Source organism: Thamnophis sirtalis, unplaced genomic scaffold, assembly GCF_051295495.1.
Source record: "Thamnophis sirtalis isolate CommonGarterSnake01/CBP01778 unplaced genomic scaffold, rThaSir2_p1.2 scaffold_9, whole genome shotgun sequence".
In the NCBI taxonomy this organism is placed as follows: domain Eukaryota; kingdom Metazoa; phylum Chordata; class Lepidosauria; order Squamata; family Natricidae; genus Thamnophis; species Thamnophis sirtalis.
This window is the reverse complement of record NW_028261389.1, coordinates 10,999,587-11,025,052: the sequence shown is the minus strand read 5'-3', so window position 1 is coordinate 11,025,052 and position 25,466 is coordinate 10,999,587. Positions and strand designations below refer to the sequence as shown.

Here is a 25,466-nt window from a genome sequence, read left to right as displayed (position 1 = left end):
ATCCCCACTGATAAACTGTTGAGAAAATTCAAATTGGCAGAGGAAAATTACAGTGCTTATCACTTTATCAGAGCAGCCCATCTTCTGTGGCCAACTGACAATTGGTGGCAGAGTCACTGAGGCATTATTACAGTGCTGAAAATTCACCCACTGATATTCTAGATCAGAGATGTCAAATTCCAAACGTGGGGGCCGAATCCGGCACACAGGGTGTTTAGATCTGGTCCGCGGGGCCGCCCTACAAACAGCGAAGGACCGGCCCGCAGTGCCTGTGCCAGTGAAAACAGAGCTTGGGGCTCGGTTTTCTCTGGCAGAGGGTTGTAGGAGGCCACCACAGCTGAAAACGGAGCCTGCGAGGGCTACAGGTGGCCCTCCCAAGCTCTCTTTTTATGGGCAGAGTGTTGCAGGAGGCCATCACAGCCAAAAATGGAGCTTGGGAGCACGTTTTCACTGGCAGAGCGCTCGGGCCACCACAGGTGCACTCAACATGAATAATGTAGAGTTGGCCATGCCCACCATGGCCCTGAGGTCAAACACAACCCTGATGCGTCCCTCAATGAAATTGAGATTGACACCCCTATTCTAGATGATGCGCCTGCAGAGAGTTTCTCGACGAAGCAATATATTAGGAACCTGAAACTCTTGATGGTTACAGTGTTTAGGTAGGATTTGAAGTGGCCTTGCTGCAGAAGCATGTGGCATCGGTGGCAAAACGGTATCCTTTGAGGAAATAATTTTACTCTCCTCCCTTTTTCTTTCTTTCAAGGAAAGGCCGAGAAGCGCAGTGGAGCAGTTATGCTTGGCCGAAAGTACTCGCCCACGAATGACGTTGGAGGAACAGATGGAGAGAATAAGGAGGCACCAACAGGCCTGTTTGCGTGAGAAAAAGAAAGGCCTGAACCTTATTGGCATTTCAGATCTCTCCCCGTCACAAAGCCCAGCCCCCGTCAGAGAAAATCCTTTCAAATTATTGCAGGTAGGCCCTGGTGTTCTTTCAGTGGAACGCTCTTCCAACAGACAAAAACAATGTTCTTGTTGGTATTATAATCTCAAGGACTTAGGTTCTTTCCAAGTGCTGCCATGGAGATAGAATTTGATCTGCTCTTGGTGGATTTCAAGCAGCTAAGCAATTTGAGGTCTTGTTTGTGCTCTGGTGGAGCCACCGGCAAATATCAGCTAAAATGAAAAAGGGCAGCACCCATCCAATTCTGCATCATGGTTGGGAAGACAAGATTGGCATGTCCATGAAGCCACCAAGACGTTCAACCCAGAGGAGTTTTGACCTTTATTTCTTACAGTAAGAGGAAGTGTTGTTTATGGGATCTCTCTGAATTTGGTTGTTTGCTTGCAGAGATATCCAACTAGGTATAATACCCTCAGCACATTGATGAACAGCGGTGGGTTTCACATTTTGTTACCACCAGTTCTCCCCACACGCATCAGCTCGCTTTGCATGCATACCCCTTCCACGCATGCACCCAGCCTTCCACCCATGCGTTTTGCTCACAAGCGCACCTTCCACGCATGCGCCTGGCCTCAAAAACAAGCCTAAATAGGACAGCATAGAGCCGAGGCGGGGGGGTGGGTGGGCCCACCTGCGATTTCCACTACCAGTTCTGATGAACCGGCCCAAACCGACTGAATATCACCTCTGTTGATGAAGCTTACCTGCTGGGTAATAAAACATCTGGAAGCAAACAATCAAATTTAGAAAGTATCAAGAATCCCACAGCTCACCCCTGAGCTCCAGAGACTCTCTTCTATTGAAAATGTTGTTTATCTGACAGTGTTAGGTAAAGTTAGTGGAGTTTTGCTTCCCATGAATGGCAAGGAAAACTCTATAGAGTTGAGAAGAGGCAGAAAGTGTAACATGCATGACATTTCAGCTTTCTGATCAGGAACTCCCAGTCGAGGTTTATGAGTCTTGAAAGTTCAAGACATCTGCAAGTTACCATTTTAGAGAAGGTTAATTTGGAGCAATCTCCCTCCTCCTGATTTACACCTTTCTACTTCTTTGATTTCTGAAAGGCCAGGAGAATATTTTATAGTGCTGCTGTCAGTGAAAATTAAGGTGCTTCCAAATATTCTTTTGCCAGGTATTGAAAAAGTCGTATTTGTTTCCTGCACAGGGAAAGATACTGTTGCACACTCCCATGTGGTGGTTTTATATTTGTAATGATATGAACTGAAGGAATCTCGCATAACATGCATGTTTTCCTTGGTTGTTTATTCTATAACTACAATTTCTATTTTTAGAGTGTGAATTGCTTAATTAATTTAATACACACACACACACATACACACACACACACACACACACAAACACACAGAGTATATAAATATATATATATTCCACAGAGCCCAAGGAAAGAAGACTTTGTATGCAATCCCAAGGAAGTCGAATATAACATTCGAATGAGTGACATAAGCCAAAGCCATGCGAATGATGTAGAAGACACACCTTGGTTGAAAGAAAATGATTGTGCCAATGAACACAACCCTACTTTTATTACACAGGTACTGTTTCCTTCCATCTACGTGGTGCATAGACATGAATACAGAGGTAGCTTGTTAAGACTTGGTTATAATTTCGGTACTTTTTAATCAATTTATATCATTAGTGCAGTGGTTCCCAAACTTGGCAACTTTGAGACTTGTGGAGTTCAACTCCCAGAATTCTCCAGCCAGCTGGCTGGAGAATTCTGGGAGTTGAAGTCCACAAGTCTTAAAGTTGCCAAGTTTGGGAACCACTGCATTAGTGTGTTCTTTTTATTTTAATGGTTTTAGAAATACTCTGCAAATTTTTCTTTGTTCAAAATTGGATGCCTGTTAGGAAAACAAAACATATAGTAACAATAAGAGCCAGTTTGGTCTAACGGTTAAGGCACCAGGCTAGAAAGCAGACTACCATGAGTTCAAGTCCCACTTTAGCCATGAAAGCCAGATGGGTAACTTTGGCCCAGTCGCACTCTCTCACCCCAACCCACTCACAGAGTGGTTGTTGTGGGGAAAATAGGAGGATGAAGGTGTGTTGGGTATATTCACTGTCTTGGGTTATTTGTAAAAATAATAAAGACGGGATAAAAAATAATTAACAAGGATGCACTCAAATACAAGAATGATACCAATTTTAAATATCCTTCACATTGTTTCTCCTTTTCTTACTCTGAATTCTTCACAAAACTAAATCACGTTCTCATTAAAAACTGCATTAATCTAAGGGCTAGCAAATCCAGGTTTTGCCACATGGTTATGATCACACCATCATGGTTTTGAAAGGCAAAACTTTTCTATTTAGTGCCATTAACATTTGCTCTTTAATGTTTATTTCACTGTTCCAGCTACCAAAAGGTGAAGAACAGCTGTTCCCAGATCTTTCACAGCCACAGGAGAGAAATCCCGAAGAAGCACCTGAGAAGTCAGAAGAAGAGACGGGAGATAGTGATGATAGGTAAAGCAAAGGGGATAGAAGGTATTTGTAGGCAATCCTGCAAATAATCTAATGTGGCTTCAGTCTTTGCATAGGCAGAAGATGAGGATGCCTTTCCTGTATCTACTGCCTCTGAAAAAGTACTCCTTCTGACTTGGTGGCCATCTCTGGGTGACAACCTCAGTGGCATCTTTTCAATGTGACTTCTGCTTTGCTATGTTGAGTAGCTGCTCATGGGAAATCTTGAAAACAGACCCCAAGCAGGCCTAAAATGCATTGCATTTTCAAACAATCAGAAGGCCTTTGAGATATTAGTTTTGATGGATTTTTTTTTAATTCTCAGTGACCATTCACTGACCATGTACTTCGTCAATGCTCTTTATTCGTATTCGTATTCGTATTTTATTATTTGTATGCCGCCCTTCTCCGGGAGGACTCAGGGCGGCGAACAATTCAAGGGGAAGAAAAGGGGGAACATAAAAGACAAAATACAAATAATAAAAGTGGACAACAGTCGCACAACCATACATGTCGAGAGGGGAGGGAACTCATCACCCCCAGGCCTGCCGGCAAAGCCAGGTTTTGACGGCTTTTCGGAAGGCCTGGAGAGAGGTGAGGGCCCGAATCCCTGCGGGGAGTTCATTCCAGAGGGCCGGAGCTGCCACAGAGAAGGCCCTCCCCCGGGTAATAGCCAGATGGCATTGGCTAGTAGATGGCACCCGGAGGAGGCCAACCCTGTGAGATCTAATGGGTCTGTGGGAGGTAATTGGCAGCAGGCGGTCTCTCAAGTACCCAGATCCAATACCATGAAGGGCTTTATAAGTTACGACTAGCACCTTGAAGCGTATCCGGAGACTGATCGGTAACCAGTGCAGCTCGCGGAGGATAGGTGATGCTGATTATGCTTTTACTGCCCACCGTCGCATCGGTGAGACGGGCAACTGTACAAATTGATTACACAACACAATCATAAAAATATACAGGGGGGTGGGGTTCCTCAACTTAAGGCCATAATTGAGCTCAAAATTTATGGTTGTACATTGTGGTGCTTGGTCAGCTGGTTACCCCATGACCATGCCTGATTTTATGACCCTTTTTGTGGCCGTTGTTAAGTGATCGCCACAGTTGTTAAGCAAACACAGTGGTCATTAAGCAAATCCATTTTATTCAGTGGCCAGGTTTTGCCAGAACCTGGAAGCAAACACCAGAAACGGGCAACAACCAGAAAGTGTGGCCATCTGACCACAAGATGCTGCAAATGGCCAAAAATGGAAGTTGGCGGCCAAGCATCCAAAATGCAATCCAGTGGGAGTAGCTATTGGAACCATTAGGAGGGGAGTCCATTGTAGCTTAGAACAGTTGTTAAGCTACAGGTTATTAAGGAAGGACATCCTGTATGTACATACCTATTTTTCTCTCATTTTAGTATTTTCCAGTTTGTTTTCCCTTATTTTATTTTATTTTCAACTTAACACAAGACAGATAGACAGATTTCAGCTAAATCGGGGATCTGTTGATTGTCTATGGAGATTCTTGGTCATCCAGGTCATGATTGTCCCAAAGATGCTTTTGTCCTAAGGCAACTGGACTTTGTTTTTTTTTCCTGAAGATGTTTTGCTTCTCATCTAGGAAGCTTCTGAACCGAAGAAGCTTCTTGGATGAGAAGCGAAACGTCTTCAAGGAAAACATAAAGTCCAGTTGCCTTTTGAAAAAAAAGCATCTTTAGGAGGACCTGTCGATTATATACCAGAGCCCATTTCCAGTGCGGAGGATGGAAAATATAGATTTTTTCCAATCTGAAATGTTTTGAAATAGTTTTTGCTGTGTAGCGGTGTCATCTAACTGCAAAACGAGCAGATCATTCTTTTCCTGTTGCAGTTTCACTTGCCATCTGCATGATCTACAGCAGTGTTTCTCAACCTTGTCAACTTGAAGATGTCCGGACTTCAACTCCCAGAATTCCCCAGCCAGCGAATGCAAATGCTGGCTGGGGAATTCTGGGAGTTGAAGTCCGGACATCTTCAAGTTGACAAGGTTGAGAAACACTGATCTACAGGAATATTTGTTTCAAGTCCAGGACTGTAGTCCCCGAGACTAAGATGTGAAGTAGACAGAAGCCTAAATCTTGGGGGATTTTTACAGTGGCTTTGGATCTCTTCCCCAAACTTTTCCCAACTGAACCACAGACCCTAGGTTGCTACATGTAAGAGAGAAGCTGGCTAGATAAGAACATCTTGGAGAGGATTTGCTCCCATGTGGACTTCTCCTCACCATCTGTCCTGCATTCAAATTCCTTCCTTTAAAAATCAGATTACCGTATTTTCGGAATCTTATACACTGAATACAGCATTTTTGGCCACCCAAAACTCCGCCCCTTCTCAAAAATGGACGTGCATAGCCTTTAGGAGGCTTGTAGAGTGTTCTTGAGGGCTGGGGAGGGTAAAAACAAGTGAAAAATGGGCCATTTTTTTGCTTGTTTTTGCGCCCCAGCTCCCAGGAGCACTTTGGAGGCCTCTCAAACTCTCTGCATGCCCTGTTTTGTTTTGTTTTTTAAAAAATGAGGCGCACCGAAGGTTTGGAAGGTCTGCAGAGTGCAAAAACCTTTTTTTTAAATTTACTTCTTCAAAATCTTGGTGCATCTTATACTCTGGTGTGTCTTATACTCCGAAAAACATGGTAATCTACCCACAGATCCCTGTCATTGATCATGTTAAAGCTGCAGAACATCTTCTAAAAGAAAAAGAAAGTCCACAATGTTTCTTACCATTTTGGCAACTTTAATTCCTTTTTCTTGGGAGATTTTTCTTTATTTTATTTTTGGGGGGCAGAAGGACCCTTGTGATGGAGGTCATGATTGGGATGATGTCCCGCTGGCCTTTGTTTTGTTTTGTTCTGATTGTTTCTCTATTGGGGTCATTAGCCACTTTGGTGACCTACAGGGGTGGAATGTTTTGACCAAGTTCATAGTTGGGCGGCCTGGTTTAGGAACTGCCTTCGTTGGGGGCGTTTTTGAACTTTTCCGTCTGGCCTACAGAGGAGGTAATTCCTCACGGGATCCCATCCAACCAGTAGCCAGGCCTAACTGTAGTACCTAGTCTCCCGAACATAAATTGTTTCCCCTTTCCTTCTTCTGTTTGGATTATACTCGGGATACAGGAGCGGGAGACCAGGCCAGCCAATTTCTTTGAACTCCTCAAACCTTTCTCCGGTCATCAGGCAGAGTTCAAAGCAAAGGCGGGATTTCTTTGTTTGCGGGGTTTGGGGGGGGGGCCCTCCCCGTTCCTCCGCCCTGTAAAGCCTAAGCCGGCGTACTTCACAAGTCACCATTTTGTGCTACAGACTTTATTGACAAGGTATATAGTATCGGTTAACCCAATTAAAAGTTAAGAGGAAATTCTAAACCTAGTTCTCTTCCCCACCCCACCTCCAGCAGCCCCAACAAGGAGGCCTCACTAATGAACCACAAGCTTGAAAGCAGCTCGGAAGAGAGTGAAAAAAGCAGAATCCAAGAGCCACAGGAGGATACGGTTTCTTCCCCTCCGTTCGAGATGCCAGCGCAGACTTCAAAGGGAAACTCCACAGCAGCAGGTTAGGTTTCCTATCCGTAGATTGTCAAAACATGTCCAACGGGGGGGGCGGGGGGGGGGCGGTGTTGCACGTAGTTATCCAGTTTCTGGATAACTTTGAAAATCAAAAGTAGAAGGGAAGGGACCGAGGTCTTCTTCACAGGCTTCTAGCCCTGCCTGAGGATGTCAGATGGGTGCCTGGCATTTTAGCCAAAGCTTTGTCGGCATGGCAAAGAAATCTTAAAACGCTGCAAGTAAATTGTTTCCCAGACGCATATGCTGTAAGAAGACTCCGACGTTGTCTGTTGTCTGTTCCTTTAATTGGAGATGCCCAAGACTTATCTGGGAACTAATTGGTCTCTTACCATTTCCCCCACATTTTTTGGCATAGCTTTATCTTGTTGTTGTTGTTGTTGTCTTTAATTGTGTCATGTTGTTTTTAATGGTGCCACCTTGAAGTAAACAATCATAAATGAAAGAACAATTCAAGGAAGCCCTAAGCTCCCATTGCACTCTTAGCCAGGAACTAGTTGGCTACCTTGAAAGGTCTCTTACCATTCCCCTCACATTTTTTGGCACAGCTTTATGTTGTTGTTGTTTTTAATTGTGTCATCTTGAAGTAAATGGTCATTACCACTCTCCCGGCCTTTCGTAAAGCCACCAAGACCTGGCTGTTCCGGCAGGCCTGGGGCTGTTGATCAATATCCAGCCCCACACGTAGACGGAATGCATGATGTGGAATTTTAATAATTGTATCTTTTTAATTTTTAATTTTTAAATGTTTCTTTTTACCTTGCTTGTAAGCCGCCCAGAGTCCCAAGGGAGTGGGCGGCATACAAATCTTATTAAACTAAACTAAACTAAACTAAACTAAAACATAAATGAAAGAACAATTCAAGGAAGCTCCTAAGCTCCTATTGGTAACAGTAAGCCGAAGTTTATATAAGCTCAATGAGAAGCACTCTGAGCTAGCTGGTGTAAAGCAGTTGCAAACCTCCTCTGCGTTACCAGATTCAGTGCTGCATTCCTGAGTCTAAAGGATCTTTTTTAAACCCCACTTCAGTGGGAAAAGGACAATGAAGTCATTGCCAACCCAGGCACCTTCTGGGTGGGTTGAAAATTCTGGGAACTGGTCCACATATCTGCTCAAACCTAGAAAATCGGCTGTACGGGTCGTCCTCAACATATGACCATAATTGGAACCAGAATTTTGGTTCTTAAGCAAGGCAGTTTTTAAGTGGGTCATGCCCAAGTTTATGACTCTTTTTAAAAAAAATCATAATTGTTAAGTGAATCTTGGGGGTAGAAGTAAACCCAGCTTCTCCCCCTTGACTTTGCTTATTGGAAGCCAGCTCAGGAAGGTCATAAATGGGGATCATATGACCCCGGGATGCTGCAACTTTCTTAAACACATGAACACATGCCGGTTGCCAAGCACCTGAATTTTGATCACGTGACTGCAGGGAGGGATGCTGGGATGGTTGTGAGGTCATAAGTACGAGGACTGGACATAAGACACTTTTCCCAGTGCTGTTGTACAGTTGCTGCAAGTCATTTTCTTCCAAGTGAGTTCAGTTCTCTTTAAATGATAAGTAATTTCCCCTCATAATTTGGTAATCTTCAGGAGAATTTGTCATCAGTTTCAACATTCGGTTAAAACCGTATTTATCAGGAAGAGATGCTTTTTCTCTCAGCCTGCTTTTGCCTTGACTAAGTATGGAAAATCCTTCTTTCCCCCCGCCCAATTTGTCATTTTGGAGATGTTTCATTCTGACCTGCCCTATTTCAAAAAATAAAAATGCTTTTCTTCCCTTGGATTCTTGGAGGTCAGCAGAGACTTCTTTCTGTAGGGTCTCCTGCTTGAGCGGGTGGGTTGGACTAGATGCCCTCTAGGGTCCCTTCCAACTCTTGTTAATCTGTTAAAAACTTCTTTTTTCAGCCCTGCTGGCTTCTGCTGAGACCATCCACGGCTGACCTCCCAAACCCGCCTGCGGAGAAACAAGGTTGCTTGTACAGTCACTTTTATGAAATCTATGAAATTCATAGTTCCGATGCTTTTGTCCATAGAGCATCATTTTATCACGTTGTGGAAAACATTTATTCCAAGAGAGCTTTAAATATCCCCACCGTACCCTCAACCAACTCAAGAGTTCTTCCCGCCGTCACCAGCTTCCTGCTATCGCTGCTCTGTATTCATTCCATCCACACAATTGAGAGTCCTCCTCCTCCTCCTCCTCCTCCTCCTCCTCCTCCTCCTCCTCCTCCCCCTCCTCCTCGCGGCCTACAATCAGAATCGTCCCCTCCTGAATGGGTTTGAATTTGGAAGGATTCGGTTACAATGGCTTCCTGTGGGAGTTCTTTCCTTACTGATTTGTTTTGCGGTCAACACTAAAACCTGGTTTCTTTCCAAAGCCGATCATGTCTCATTTTCACTTTTTTGATTGATCGATGCCACCCTCTATTTAAGATGTGTCATTTTTTAATATAAAACAAAAATATCATTGCAAAGTTAAGATGTGTCATTTTTTTGTTGTTGTTGTTATTCTGTAAGTACATCCCCAGTCAGATTGCAAAGTTAGTTACCGCCATTCTGCTATCCGCATACTCACAAATGCTAGTATTTACTCCCCCCACCCCACCTTTTTTTTTTTTTGGCCTTCTTTTTTTTTACAAAAAGAAATGGAACTGGATGGTCTGGGCTCTTCCTGTGTTGAAATAGGGTGTAAATATCAAGAAGCAGGTATATTCAATCTCCAGTTAAGTCTGTGTACAAATGTAATTATGTTCATTGTGTATATATTATACAATGAGCACAACTAATGTAAGTATAAGAAACCCCTTATTATTGTTCAAAGGCAAAATGTTCATATCTCATTTCTTTTATATCATGTTATAAATAAATGTTGATGTTCTTAAGCTGTGGTGTGTGGATATTATATATCTAGCAGTGAGAATCTTAACGGGAATTATTGTTTGACTCCTTTTGTTTTAATCGTGCTATGATCTCATTACTTCTGGCCAGTTTTATTTATTTTTTTTAAAAAAAGTACAGAATTAAAACTGCACACAATCCAAGTAGTGAAAACAAAATCAAAATAGGATTTAAAAAATGTAAGAACGGGAAGAGGTGCAAAGGATGTCCCTGCCTATTGGATCTATTCCAATATCCATAAGCAGTATGAAATCCTCAAGATGGCCCCTTCCAAATTGGTCACAATTCTGATCACATGGCTGTGGAATTTTATTTCCTTTTTATGAGAGCCTTTATCCTTTAATCTGTTAAATTAGCTCCTTAATGAGGACAGAGCAGGGGTGGGTTTCAACCGGTTCGCGGCGGTCCCCGCGAACCGGTTGGTCGGCGAACCCGGAAGTAAGTAACCTCCGGGAACAGCAAAGGGCCCACCCGCCCGCCCGCGCTCCTTACCCGGTTTTGACGAGTTCTGCGCTTCCACGCATGCGTATGATGCATACAGCGCCTGCGCGATCCTCCAGGAGCATCTGGAGCATCGCACAGACGCTAGTACGCATGCGTGCGCTGCGCGCGTGCACGAGGACGCCGCCAGCCCCGTTCCAACCGAACCGGTTGGAACAGGGCGAGAAACCCACCCCTGGGACAGAGGTACTTGGTTCCTCTCATTTCTTGATGGATAAATACTTATGAAACAGCAGAATTAAGCAATTGAAAATAATGGAAAGATTTCAAGGCAAAACAAGGAAACTGTAAAAGAATCATACATATTCAATGGCAATAGCACTTAGACTTATATACCGCTTCGTGGTGCTTTACAGCCCTCTCATAAGTGGTTTACAGAGTCAGCATGTTGCTCCCAACAATCTGAGTCCTCATTTTACCGACCTCAGAAGGATGGAAGGCTGAGTCAACCTTTAGCCAGTCAAGATCGAACTCCTGGCTGTGGGCAGAGTTAACCTGCAATACTGCACTCTAACCACTACACCACCACAGCTCTTGGTGTCAAACTGTTATAAGAAGGGTCTTATTTTTAAAGGAGCAGCAATTCATCCCTTACTATTCATGTAGGTAAGAAAACTGGCTGCTTCTGTGAGGCTTTTCAAACACATGTATGGCCTGAACAGCTGACTATGATATTCAAATTAATTAATTCCTAATTAGGTTCAGAACACCTTTCTGGAATTGTTTTCCGTTGTGTCATTCACCTGTTTAACTTTAGATAAGAATCTACGTTTGAATGTGCTCCTTTTCTTGATCTCATTATCTTGTGTATTGCACAATTAATTAAAAAAATAAGAGTCCTGATGGATGAGGCCAAAGTCCAATATGATTTAATTTAATCCCATCTTAGAGGAGAGGGAAATGGTGTGGGAGTTATGATGAAAAATCAGGGACATCTTCGTTCAGTGATGGCAAACCTTTTCGGCACCAGGGTGCATGCGCGGACCTGAAAATGAACTTCCGGTTTCCGGTACGCAACGCGCACCAGCCAGATAGTCTTCCAGGTTTCTGGCATGCGCGACGATCAGCTGGCCGGCACGCATGCTCACGCAGGAAAACGGAAGGCCAGCTCTTTCAGTTTCCAGCATTGCCGCACACACGAAGGCCGGCTGACCATCGTGTGCGCATACGCACCAGAAACTCAGAAGAGGAACGGGCAACGCCACACACGCCAGGCAACATGGCTCCACGTGCCACTTTGGGCACCCGTGCCATAGGTTCACCATCACGGTCTTAGTTTAATCCATCCCTCAACTATAAAATCTATTTTAGGTCAGTCACTTCCTGCTCTTGCAGCATCCAAGGAGCATTTGCATATGATGTGGATAATAAGATTCTGATTGACAAAGTGTTCTGACCCACCTCCGTCCGGTGAGTAACGCCAACACAAGCTTACGGTTAGCCACGCTTTATTCACAGTAATTACTCACAGACAAGACGTTGGCAGCAACCCAGACTCCCACAGATAAGAGATACAATACACACAAGAGCTTCTCCAGCTTGGTATAAACAGTTGTGTCCTGCAAAAGGTCTCCTCCCAAAGTCTCTTCTTATATATTCTCTTGCGAGGAGCCAAACCACAACCACCTGGGCCTGATTATCTCCTATGAGTCTGTCTCCATAATTGCTGCCTTCGTTTCTCCACCCTCCTCCGCCTGGCGTCAGGGACAAACTCCCTTTGATCTTCACCACTGCTCCATGCCTCGGGCGCCTCCTGGTGGTCAACCAGCCTCTCTGGTCCTGCTCGGAGTCTGAACCCTGCCCAGGGTCCTCCACATCTTCCAGAGCCGACTCATAGGGTCCCTCGCTATCGGAGTCCATCGGCAGCTCCAACGGCGCCTGCTGGGCCACAACAGAAAGGAACCAATGTAAGGCTAAGAAGCAATTCATGAAATGTTGTAAAAATGAACCTTTGAAAGCAAAGAAAGATTCTCTGAGGGATTTAGAAGGAGGAACAAATGCACATGGCTAACGTTTAGAGATCCTATCCAGAGTTGGAATCAGGTCTTAATTCCAACCACTGGTCCTACGGATGAGAATTGTCCAGAACTTTTGGACTGCTTTTGTGAAGATTTAATGAAGAGCTACACAATGCTCACAACTCCTCCTAAGTCAGCCTACGTTTAGCTTATAAATCTAAACAAATAAATTCTCTTCACAATTGCCCAAGCCATGATGCTGCAAGGCCTGTCTAAGCCAACTGCTGTGCTGTTGAATGAAATATGGAACAGGAACAGCAGCATAAGATTGGTGGACAACTGGAAGATGCTGAGGTGCTTATTATATAAGGTTTACATACATGATTTCAAGCCATCCTGCCAGTCAACTTGCAGTGTAATGATTAAGATGCTGACCCAGAAGCCAGGAGACATGAGTTCTAGCGCTGCCTTGAAAAAAATGGCTAGGTGACTCACTCACTAAGCTCAACTGACCTCCCAAGATTGTCGTTGTTGTGGGGGGAGGGGGAATAGGAGAAGGAAGGAATATTAAGTACGTTTGCTGCCTTGAGTTCTATATGGAAAAATGTGGGATATTTTTTTTAAAAGGTAGAACAATACTGTTCCATTACAGCACTGGGTGACTCAAAAAAAAACATGATTTGTTCAAGGTCATGGAATAAAATCATGGTTTAAAAAAAAACCGAGAAGGAAAGTCTTCTGGAGATTTTAAGTTTCCACCATTCGCCTCTTTACTTTTCTACTTTCTCTAAGCAGAGAAACCGGTTACAATTCCTTAAAGGTAAAATCGTGTCCAGCTCTAGGGGGAGATGTTCATCTGTTTCCTAGACAAGGGTCTTGGTGATGTCCAAAGATGCTTCCATGGTTATGTACCTGGCATGACTATATACTGAGCTGCACAGAACTCTCTTATCTTCCCACCAAAGTGGTACCTATTTATCTACTTGCATTTGCATGCTTTCGAGCTGCTAGGTTGGCTGGAGCGGGAGCATGTAACAGGAGCTCACCCCGTCATGCAGTGCTTGGGCCTCAAACTGCCAGCCTTCCTATCCACCTTCCCAGCTTCTTAACCACACACACACACACACACACACACCCATAATTCCTTACCAAATAGGAAAACCATATTAATATCCAAATTAAAAATCATAGTCTCAGCAAGATCGGAGAACACGACTTCAGGGTATGAAGATCTAACATGAGAGCGGCTATGAAAATATGATGCTTCTGAATGTGTGAAGGAAACCTAAACTGAAGAAAAGAATGAAACACTGAACCAGAAGCTCAACTAGGTTCATAAAGCAAGACAGAGTTTTGACAATGCTTTTGGTGGCTGTTGAAATCCAGCTAATCCACCCGAGAGTGGGCTTTATAGAATAGAACAGAACAGGGGAGAGAGCAGAACAGAACAGAATAGAATTCTTTATTGGCCAAGTGTGATTGGAGACACAAGGAATTTGCTGCATATGCTCTTAGTGTACATAAAAGAAAAGATACATTCGTCAAGAATCATAAGGTGCAGCACTTAATGATAGTCATAGGGTACAAATAAGCAATCAAATCATATTAGGAAACAAGCAACAAAGTTACAATCATGCAGTCATAAGGAGATGGGTGATGGGAACGATGAGAAGATTAATAGTAGTGCAGACTTTAGTGTTGAGGGAATTATTTGTTTAGCAGAGTGATGGCATTCAGGAAGAAACTGTCTTTGTGTCTAGTTGTTTTGGCATGCAAGGCCCTATAGAAATGTCCTGAGGGCAGGAGTTGAAACAGTTTCAATCCAGGATGTGAGGGGTCTGTAGATATTTTCACAGCCCTCTTTTCTGACTCGTACAGGCATCAATGGAAGGAAGGTTGGTAGTAATTGTTTTTTTTTAATTCACTGGGCCTTTTGATCTTCCACCTTTTGCCTTGTCAAGACCTGTGTCTTTCCTGAATGCATTTATGATGGTTGAATTTAGTCTTTGGAGAGCAAGTGCTTAAAAACAGATCACTGATGAAGCCAAAAGGGCCTGGCTGTTCTTACGTAACATGGCTGATTGCTGTACACACAAGGAGAAAGGGATCAGCCCCCCCACCGAGAAAGGCCCGTTGGGATAGGACACACACTGTACAGATGTTCACGCCGTTCGAAACCAATTACATCTCCTTCCATCTGGAGCCATTGTTCTGAAAGGACTGGCAAGCGCCTTCCTTTCATATCCCTCACGCAAGCCAGCCCCATTTAGAGATGGGGAGAAAAAAATTACTTTCGCTCATTATGCACCCGGGAATTATTCAGGTCCACAATGGTGCCGCTTCAGTTACAGGACACACAAAGCTGCATTGTGTGTTCTTATTAATAACTGGAAAATCATTCTCAGATTTAATCATCATTTGGCCATCTGAGAACACAGACTCAACTTTGCGTTTCCCACCAAATCTTGACATCGGTATAAGTTAGTTCAATAGTTCTTTTTAAAAAAGTGGGGGGGAAGGGGAATCCATTAGTAATTTATTTATCGGATCTATTTGTATCTTCAAGAACTGAAGGTGGTATGCGTTCATAGCAGTCATTTTCCAGGAGTTCCCCCTTCCCCAAAACAAGGATTATAAAGTAGAAATTGTGATTGGATCAAAAATATCTTTGGCGTGACGATGGACTTCATCAATCCGTCTGATACCCAGGTCAACTTGGCACCGGGATAGCTAAAGTCCCAGCCATCATGACAGCTACTCAAATATGTAACCTGTTGATTCTCTCTCTCTCTCTCTCTCTCCTTTCCGTAGCTTCAATTCCTTAGCAGGAAAGATGGGACAGTTATCTACTGAGGATAGAATTGTAAGAAATCGACCTTTTTCATTTGATAGTTTTGGCAGACCAGCATTAAATTATTAACATCTGCAACGACTAAAAAAGAGCTTGCTTGTTCAACTTTTCAGCTTCTTCGATTTATCCCACACAGCTGCTTACTAGTAGTAGATGTGGGTTTTATTGTTTCAATAATCCAAAAGCATCTGGAGAATGCAGCTGTAGAGCACATTAGCTGTGCACGTAATCCACAATCGGGACCAGAATTTATGTTGCTAAGCAAGGTGCTTCCCAAATGATAACAAAGTCTTCTCAAATAATTTAGTTCTGTCCACATGACCCAAAGCATTTTTTCCTTAATTTTAAGGTTCAGCTATGAGAACAGAATTATACTTAATCCACCCAAGATTGGGGAGATTGATTTAAATGAGGGAGTCTACAAGGGGGACCCATGAAAAGAGTTGGGGGGTTACCATTATCGCTGTGGTCTTCTCTTCCAACTTCTGTAGACATCTCTGGCTTGAATCCTTCCTCAGAAACCAAGGTCAAATTGCTAGGATTTCTGTAAACTCTCCCTTTCAATAAATCTTGTTAAAGAAAAATCTTTAGAAAACCTTGATTTTGATTGAAATTGTTTGCCAAGAGCTTGACATGAAAATTTGGAGTCCAGGATAGTGCAAGGATTTCTCCTGTACTCCCCTATGGCTAAGTTCACACAAAGTAGTAAAGTCCACTTTACCCTAGACTAATTCATCCAGAAAGATGCACTGCTGAATGAATCCAGTGTGATAATGATTTATGTCTCTATGTCTTCACCCTGTTCAACTATTGATTTTTACTTTTTAAAAAAGCCTCATTTCTCTTGTTTCACTTATGAGATGCTTGCACCATACTTTTCCCAAGTCCAGAAGTTAAAATTTCATTTTATTTTATTTCCTAGTCTGCAATTGCTCTTTAATGCCAGCAACCTCTAATATGGGTCAGACAAAACCCAGATAAAATATAGCATACTATCACAGAACTAAAAAGTTCCAATACTTTGTAAGGACATTATTAAAAAATTCCTTGTGATCTCTTGTCTGATCTGATCTTGCATAGAATTTGGTAACACTCAACGACTTGAGTGTTGGATAAGAAAAATGAGACACAAAAATTATCTGGAAAATAAATGTATTTCACGTAATCCTGTGACATTAACAGTTATGGTTTACACCTGCTCGGCAAACACCTGGATTTCGTATAACAGCCACTTAGCAAGGCAGATAGTACTGTGTGAAAGAGAGAAGAGGGCAATAAATAAAGGATTCCAAAGGATTAAAGCAGGAGTAAAACAGTTGTTTTGCACTAATATTCCTTCTCCAAACTCAAGATTTTGATTGGAACCTAGATTTAGACTGGTTGTAAAGTCAATATCAAGTTCAACATGTTCCCATGTCACTTGTTGAAATGTTTTTCAAGAGTACATTGACTTAGTTAACCAAAATTTAAAAACTTGTGGCTTACCGGTAGAAGAGAATTTATGTAATTGGGGGGGATGTATGCAGAATCTATGTATGCAGGGGTTTCAAAGTGGCAGGCCACGCCCAGGCCAGCTCTGCGAACGGGAAAACTGTCACGAAACGGCACCTAACAGCAACATAACGCAGTGAGTTTGACACCAATTAAATGTAGGGTTCTTGATGTTCTCTGAGCTTGGTTGTTTGGTGGCAGATGTTCCACGGCCCATCTCAGGGGTGTCAAACTCAGGGCCCATGGGCCAGATGTGTCACATGCTGCCCACTCCCACACCCACGCCTGGTTTAGTGAAGGGGGGGACAGTCCCAATATGTTACGTGACGCTGCCATGACGACACTAGTTTGACATACCACGCCTACCTAAATGTTTCATTAGGTAACATCATCAGTGCACTAAGAGAACACTAAGGGCTACAATTGTGGTGTCATTGTGCAAGCTGCTCATTGCCTGACTTGCCTGGGACGGATTCATAGAATGGGAAAGGGCATTTAATGCAGGTGGGTTCACTTAATTCATTTAATGCAGGGGCTTCACTTACTTCAGAAATCTGCTACACTTTTAGACCTGTGTCTAAATTCAATTTCAGCATCTCCCGGAAACCTTGTTCCCCACAAAGCTTAGAAGACTAATAAAAATATTGAGAGAGAGAAAGAAAGAGAGAGACAAAGACAGAGGTCAGGATTCTGGACAGGATTGGGCTATGAACTGGAATAAGATTTCATTTTTGTCTGTTGGGAACAAATCCTTAGTTTAAAACAGAGCCCCGTGGCAAAAGGAGCATTTGGTTCCTTCTGCCAGGCGAGAAACAGAGACGATACCCCCAGACTGTTTCATTTGTCAGCTTTGTTCTTACCAAGGCCCTAAACCACAAAACCTTGCCCTTTCTCACCAAGTCAAATGAATTTCCTCCGTATAGAAATATTGGGAGGGAAAGAGCATTCCAGGCTGAAAAATCCCGGCTTTCTAAATCATCTCTCCAGAAAGTTCTAGCTTTGGCCTATGGAAAACCAGAGAGGAAAAAAGTGTGCGTATGTAAGTGGGGGGGGGGGACTTATTTAAATTACTGCTGGTTGCTGTCACCCAGAAGTAATTCAATCTGAGCTCATTTCCAGTTTGTGCACCAAGTGGATTAGGGAGTTTGAAGCAAAGGCTGGAAAAACTCTGGAAGTTTAAAAAAAAAAAGGGGGGGGGGGTAGAAAGTGCACAGAGGGGCCCTAAGCTCTGGGTTTGGTTTTTTTTTAAAAAAAAAAAAAAGCTAAGGCAGCTGCTGCTTTCCAGCAGTTTTCCCCCCTCCCCCCCTACAGCTTTTGTTCTCCTGCGGGGTTTAACGATTGTCCCCCAGAGTTTGAGAAATGAAAGCTGGCATGCCTTGATGGCATAGGAATGCAGATGGGGTCCTAGAAGGGGCGCTTTGCAAAAGCTTTGGGAAAAGGCACAATAGAAAGGAGTGTGTGTGTGTGTGTGTGTGTGTGTGTGTGTGTGTGTGTGTTTTGGGACGCTAACTTCAGCCAGGAGCATCAGGAGCTGACGAAAGAGTTCTGTCACAGATCCCACATTAACTCCAGCAGAGAGGGACTCGGGGTATTTGCTGACTATGCCTGGGAACTGCAGAGCACCGTTGACCCAGGAAGAAAAGCAGTTGTCGTCTTAAGCCCTCATCTTTCTTAACCTATGCTTGCTTGCTTGCATCAGGGGTGGGTTTCAACCGGTTCGCGGCGGTCCCCGCAAACCGGTTGGTCGGCGAACCCGGAAGTAAGTAACTTCCGGGAACGGTGAAGGGCCCATCCACCCACCCGCGTTCCTTACCCGGTTTTGACGAGTTCTGCGCTTCCACGCATGCGCAGGACGCATACAGCGCCTGCATGATCCTCCAGGAGCAGCTGGAGCATCGCACAGATGCTAGTATGCATGCGTGCGCTACGCGTGTGCACGAGGACGCCACCACCCCCGTTCCAACCGAACCGGTTGGAATGGGGCGAGAAACCCACCCCTGGCTTGCATATACATACATACATACATACATACATACATACATACATACATACATACATACAGTACATACATGCATACATACTGTATCTTGCCTTTATTTTATTTTTACAAATAACTCAAGGTGGCAAGCATATCCAACACACCTTTGTCCTCCTGTTTTTCTTACAACCACCACCCTGTGGGGTGGGGTGGGCTGAGAGAGGGGGGGGGATTGGCCCAGTTGTTTTTCATGGCTAAGGCGGGACTTGAATTCAAGGTCTCCTGCTTTCTGACATGGTGCCTCAACCACTAGACCAAACTGGCTCTTAAATCCTAAAGATAGAACACCCCAAAGGTGCTTTTTGAAGAGGTAACTGGGCTTTCTGTTTTTTTCTTTGAAGATGTTTTGCTTCTCATCCAAGAAGCTTCTTCGGCTCAGCTGAAAACTGCCAACAGAAGTTGCTTCACGTTTGTGCAGAAAACCAGATGAGATGTGGATTTTCCAGGTTCCTTCTACAAGTGCTTTTTCCTTCTCAGGAGCAAAAATATGACAATTTGTGGGAAAAACCTGCTTTGTGCTCTCCAATATAGTTTCTCTGGGTGCTGCTGTGGCTTTAGACAGTTTTTTATTGGCTAAAAGCCCCTTTTCCTCTGCCTGATATTACATAGGAAGGGGTCTAATATCTTTATTTCCAAGAATTGCCCTGGATTCCACAAGGGCTCCACAAGCAAACTTAGAAAACTTCAAAAATAAAACAGCAATCTGGTGCACTTATAATAAACAAGCAAAAATAGGAATAGCAAAAAGAAAAGACATGAACAAAAGAGAATTTACACTGCTTACAGGAAATAATTGGGACCAACATTTCCATTCCTAAGCAAGGCCATTGTTAACTGACTCATGCCTGATTTGAGGACCTTTTTGCCACAGTTATTAAGTGAATCATGCAGTGGGTAAGCGAATCTGGTTTCCTCCATTGACTTTGCTTGTTGGAAACTAGCTGGGAAGGCTGAACATGATGATCACATGACCCAGGGATGATGCATCCATGTAAATACATGTCAGTTGCCAAGCAACCATCATGGTGACAGCTGTAAATGCGAGGACTGTTTGTAAGTCTCTCTCTTTTTTTTTTTAGTGCCACTAGAACTTTGAACATTTGCTAAATGAATGGTTGTAAGGCGTGGATTACTTGTAATCTGTTTTCTGGTCTAACGTACTGTGATGTTGTTTTTAATTATACGTTTCCTAGACTTTGTTGAGTCGGGAAGCTTTAGAAACCTAAGTTATAAACCAACAAATATACAAGCCTCTCTGTCTTTGATTCCCCCCACCCCTACTTTTTGTCCTTGCTTCTTCACATCTTCTCATGGGCTTTTCATGCTAATTTAAACCTCTTAGATATCCAAATGGGCTTTGGGGAGCTAGATTTCACTGTCAAACATTTGTCATCTTGCTCTTTTTCTAATAATAGATTGTAGGTCTTCCCTTCCATAATTTCCTTCTATAATTACTCTATCTCCTATAACTACCCTGATCACATCCATCAAAATATCCATTGTGTTCTGCTTCGTTTCATCTTTACCAAGCATAGTCCTTTGGTCTAGTGCAGTGTTTCTCAACCTTGGCTACTTGAAGATGTCTGGACTTCAACTCCCAGAATCCCCCAGCCAGCATTCGCTGGCTGGGGAATTCTGGGAGTTGAAGTCCGGACATCTTCAAGTAGCCAAGGTTGAGAAACACTGGTCTAGTGTGTGTGTGTGTGTGTGGTGGGTCATGCGCATAGCATTATGGATGTGGCACACCCACGCATGACCCCCCCCCCTGCACTCCCTCCGCTTTTGGCAGAGGAACCAAAAAAGGTTAGCCATCACTTGATAGTCTTATCAACTGCTTGTATCACATATCCAAACCACGAGTTTCTGCTTTGTATAACAACTTGAAGAGAGCAATCAATTTTTACTTATTTGAAGACTGACTGATTGGCTCTTCCCCAGTCCATGAAACTCTTGGTAATGTCATTAATTTCCTAATTCAAATGATTTTTTCCCTTTCTTTCAGTATTTCTCAGTGTTGAGCCCTCGCAGCCTTATTTTAGCAGCGATAGGACCATTTTGACCATTTATCCTCCATAGGTAATACATATGTGCCAGTCGTTCCCAACTCTACAGGTCGGTGCTCATCTCCGTTTCAAAGCCGAAGAGCCAGCGCTGTCCGAAGATGTCTCCGTGGTCATGTGGCTGGCATGACTAGACGCCGAATGTGCATGGAATGCTGTTACCTTCCAACCAAAGGCGGTTCCTATTTTTCTACTTGCATTTTTTTACATGCTTTCAAACTGCTAGGATGGCAGAAGCTGGGGCAAGTAACGGGAGCTCACTCCATTACCCGGCGCTAGGGATTCGAACCGCCGAACTGCCAACCTTTCTGATCGACAAGCTCAGCGTCTTAGCCACTGCGCCTTTTTATCCTTCATAGTCTTCTCTAAAATTGTCATTGTTTTCTTGGCTAAAGTTTACTTTTTTAACTTCTTCACCCGCTGTCCCTTTTTAGTTATTAGCTCTAAGAAAATTAAAATAAATGCTTGTTTCTTTTACTTCTCAGACTTTATTTTTCATATTTACTAAAATGAAATCTACTACATAATTTTCTTCCAGTTACAAATAGTATCATCAGCATTTTTCAGTTAGCATTCCAGCCTCCAATGTCTTCTCTTCTTATAACGGTATATTCTTATCTCCCTCCCTTTCTATTCTGCTTCACTATTTCCTCCATCTCAGTTCCTACACAAGCTTTTTATTTATGACCAAGATACCTCAAAAAGACATATTTGTGATATGTTTAATCTTCTGGCATGATTTATACCAATCTTTCTTTCCATTCTAAGATTTGTGACTCTCATTTCCCAGAATTCCTCAGTCAATAGACAGGTAGCCCTCCAGGCCTAACTATATCGCCTGGGGAATTCTGGGAATTGAAGTCCACAAGTCCTAAAATGACCAAGGTTGAAAGCTCCTGGCTTAGGCCACCGTTGATCAACCCGGGCCACTTTAAAAGGTGTGGACCTCAACTCCCCAACGGCGGTCTAAAGGAATTCTGGGAACTGAAGTCCACCTCGATTGAAGTTTCCGAGATTGAGAAAGCACTGGGGTTTAAGCGACCGGATAAAAAGGCACGCGTGCGCCTTGCCTTCCTTTCGGTCCGCGAGTCTCTTTCTAACCCTTTTGTCTGCAGGCGGACTCCATACCGCACAGACACACACACATACACAGAAACAGCGCTGCAAACCGCCGGCGCAGAGAAAACCACGCCCCCCGTCGGCCCGGGCTCCTCCCCTCCCCGCCCGCACGTACACGTGCGCGCGCTGCGCTGGGCTGAGCCTCGCAGGGCAGGAGCGGCGCGGCGACTCCCAGGCGTCATGGCGGCCGAGCTGAGCGACATGACAGAGCCGCCCGCGGTCCCGCCGCCGCCTTCCTCTTCCTCGGCGTCGCCCTCAGGCGGAGGCGCTGCCGAAGAGGCGGCCGAGAGCGAAGCCGCTTCTTCTTCTTCTTCTTCTTCCTCCTCCTCTTCCTCCTCCGCAGCGGGAGCGGAGGCCGAGCCGCCCCCAGCGGCGCTGAACGGCGAAGGGGCGGAAAGCATGTCGGAGCCCAGCCCGGAGAGCGCCAGCCAGGCCGGAGACGGCGACGACGAAGAGGAGGAAGACGGCGACGACGAGGAGGAGGAAGAAGACGAGGAGGAGGACGGCGACGACGCCGAGGACGAAGAGGAGGACGAGGAGGAAGAGGCCGAGGCCGGCAGCAGCTCCGGCTCCTCCAGCGGTTGCTGCACCGACGACGCCCGCTCGCTCAGCCCCGGCGGCAGCGAGGCCGACGTCAAGGGCGGTTCGGGCGGGGCCGGCGTCGGCGCGGGCGGAGGGCCTGACTGCTCCGGCGGCAGCGGCGGGGACTCCACTGCGGCGGGGGCGGCCCCACAAGCGGCGGCGTTGGTGTCCGAGGGGGACGCGGGGGGCGGCGGCAGCAGCAGCAGCGGAGGAGCGGCGGCCGGGGCTGACGAGGGCTACGGCACGGGAAGCGGCAGCGGGGGCGGCAGCAGCTCCTGCAGTGCCACGTCGGGCGGCCGCAGGGGCAGCCTGGAAATCTCTTCCGACGGGGAGCCGCTCAGCCGCATGGACTCGGAGGACAGGTCGGTATCCTGGCTCCCCCTCCGGGGTTGTGGTCTCCCCCCCCCCTTTCCCCGCTTTTTGGGGGGAGGGGGGTTGCACTTTTATTTATTTATTTATTTCATCAAGCATGAATTAGATAACAGATGTAAATAATAAACATGATTATGAATACATGAAATGGATACGAATATAAGGGAATATTAGGACAGGGACTGTAGGGTTATTGGGCGTCCCTCAACAGGCTTTAAAACTCCTTTTTTTAAATGCCCCCCTTCTCTTTCCCTTTTTACAAACATACAACAACAACACCCCCCAAAAATGGCTTTTCGTTGATCTTCCTCTTGCACCCCGTTTCAAACTTGGATTTGTTAGGTTTGAAAGGTTTTTGATGAAAGTCAAAATCCACACACCCCAAAAAATCACAGTTGAATGAGGTAATTCATAGCCTGCCCTCCTTTCCCACCGAGGTCCCATTAAAACACCTTCAAATGCATATGTGCTGGATTTACTCATAGAAGTGAGTTTGTGTGTCAGTTTTGTTTCTGAACAAAAGGGTAGGTAATGTTTTTAGGTTTAAGCCTTTTGGTTTTGTGGGCCTTTTACAGGAATAGTAGCTTCTTTTTTAAAAAAAAGTATCACTAAAAGTCTTTTTAGTACATATGTTCTTAGTTTTTAATGGTATTTGTATTCGAGTAGAACTGATGTAAATATTACAGGAAAAAGTCATCTGGATGATTCATACTGTTGTTTTAACTTAAACCTGTTCTCCCTTTAGTTACTAAAACAATAGCACATTATCCAGTGGGAGTTGGATTTCAGCAGAAATTGCAAAAGTTTTACTGCTGCTGTGGTTCCTCAAAAGTGGTTCAATAGAAGGGGAACGTCAGTGCAAAATATAAAATTACTACTTAATTGCCCTGCTGCATGTGTAACATACAGGTTACGATCAAACATCCAACTTAAAGATAGATGTAGTTCATCCTAAAAAATTGCTTGGCTATTTCTGGTTTTGCGTCTTGCCATACCATCATATAGAAAATCATAGTGAATATGTAGCTTCTGGGAAAGTTCAGAGATAATATACCTACATTGTGCTTAGTTTTGAGAAAGTAGTAAGCCAAATTTCTTAATATTTAAATTTATTTAGGGTAGATTACCCCTCCCCTCCCAAAGTTACTTTCCCATATAAATTGCTTTCCCATAGAAATACAGGAATGTAATTTTTTCTGCAGTGTATAAAATATATGGTGGGAAGGATAAAATCTTGTCCTCTAAATTTTTTGCCACTTCAAATACTTTGGAAAAGGCTGTAAATTGACAGCCTCTTCCCACCTCTCCTTGTGTGACTTCAACTTCAGAGACTTTTTTCTGTCTCTTATGTTTATTAGTGAATCAGATAAAAGCCCCTGGAAAAACCTGAAAGCTTTCACTTTCCATATCCGAGGGTGGTTTGATTAAAGGAACTGTGTTGGGAAATTTTCATCACATATATGGTATCATGGAATTAATAATTAACTACATTTTATTTTGAAATAAAGGGTTGTGTATTTGATTTCTATAGTACCCATCTCTACAAATGACTTTGATTAATCTTCCTGATTAGTTTTGAACACGTTCATTCTGGCATAATAAAAGTTTTCTGTAGAGGATAATTAAAGCATCAGGTGTGTCAGTGACACTATTATTATTTTACGAGTGATGCAACTAGTGATTTGAAGGTCTGTTACATTTTCTTGCCATTATTAATCATTGCTTTTAGATGAGAAAAAACAGCCAAGTTAAATATCTTTATTACTTTTTCACTTCGATTTACATTAATATTGAAAGCTATTTCCCAATATGATGTTACATTCTTTTTGGAAGATAGGGAGTCAGTTATGCTAAATTTATATAGATTCACCTATTAAAATTAAGGTAAATATTCGTAAATGCAGAGCAAGTACTGAATGGGCAATGGATCTGAGAAAAATGGTTTAGTTAATGTGCTTTTGATTAAATGCTTTGACAAGTGCTAGAGAAAGCAAACTAACCTTCACAGTGTTGCACTTATCAGTTCTATCTCTTAGACTTTTCTAGGTATTCTGAAAATTACAGGACCCCTGCATCTGGTCATGCAAGCATAGGGAAGCCTGGGATAAAAAATCACAGAGTGAATGTTTAAATTATATAATGTATGGAAATTGTCCCCAGATTAACCTGACCTGCTTCACTCCATGTAATGTCCTACTTAAAAAGTGTTTTAAATATAACAGATAGTTAGATAAAGCTTAACATAACTAAAAAAAACCACCATTATGACCTATTCTTTGCTTTGCTTTTATCTAACAATTTTTATTTTCATATTTCATGTAGACACAGCATCATGGACACGCTTCTGTTTTGATACTAATGAGACTGCATATATACAGGCTAACAACTAAAGCTTCATTCTTTGTCAATCCTTAACATTAATTGCTTTTAGGCAGGATAAAAGAAAATTGTAGGTAGTAGAAATGAAGCTTTTTCTCTGAAATGATTGTTCTTACCATGTCCCTTTGTCTCAGGAACTGCCTTGAATTTTTGGTTTGACTTATATATTTTCTTACAAGACGCAAAT

General features: G+C 43.6%; 2 protein-coding genes across 26 annotated transcripts in view; both read left to right on the top strand.

The window, feature by feature from the left end:
* LOC106553206 (pleckstrin homology domain-containing family A member 5) overlaps window positions 1-9,631 on the top strand; it is a 104,209-nt gene extending 94,578 nt beyond the window's left edge. For 16 of the 19 annotated variants that reach the window (XM_087722813.1, XM_087722812.1, XM_087722822.1 and 13 more), the window contains 5 exons: window positions 767-976; window positions 2,359-2,517; window positions 3,342-3,451; window positions 6,861-7,018; window positions 8,936-9,631. In XM_087722813.1, the coding sequence (XP_087578939.1) occupies window positions 767-976; window positions 2,359-2,517; window positions 3,342-3,451; window positions 6,861-7,018; window positions 8,936-8,970 (672 nt within the window). In that variant the 3' untranslated portion in view covers window positions 8,971-9,631. Of the gene's footprint in view, window positions 1-766; window positions 977-2,358; window positions 2,518-3,341; window positions 3,456-6,860; window positions 7,019-8,935 lie in introns of those variants that run through there. The other 3 variants (XM_087722823.1, XM_087722810.1, XM_087722824.1) reach the window with 2 other exon arrangements.
* Window positions 9,632-22,111: 12,480 nt separating this feature from the next.
* The window catches only part of AEBP2 (AE binding protein 2), a 51,090-nt gene continuing 47,735 nt past the window's right edge, over window positions 22,112-25,466 (top strand). For all 7 annotated transcript variants that reach the window (XM_087722806.1, XM_087722804.1, XM_087722803.1 and 4 more), the window contains exon 1: window positions 22,112-22,890. In XM_087722806.1, the coding sequence (XP_087578932.1) occupies window positions 22,127-22,890 (764 nt within the window). In that variant the 5' untranslated portion in view covers window positions 22,112-22,126. The remainder of the gene's footprint in view (window positions 22,891-25,466) is intronic.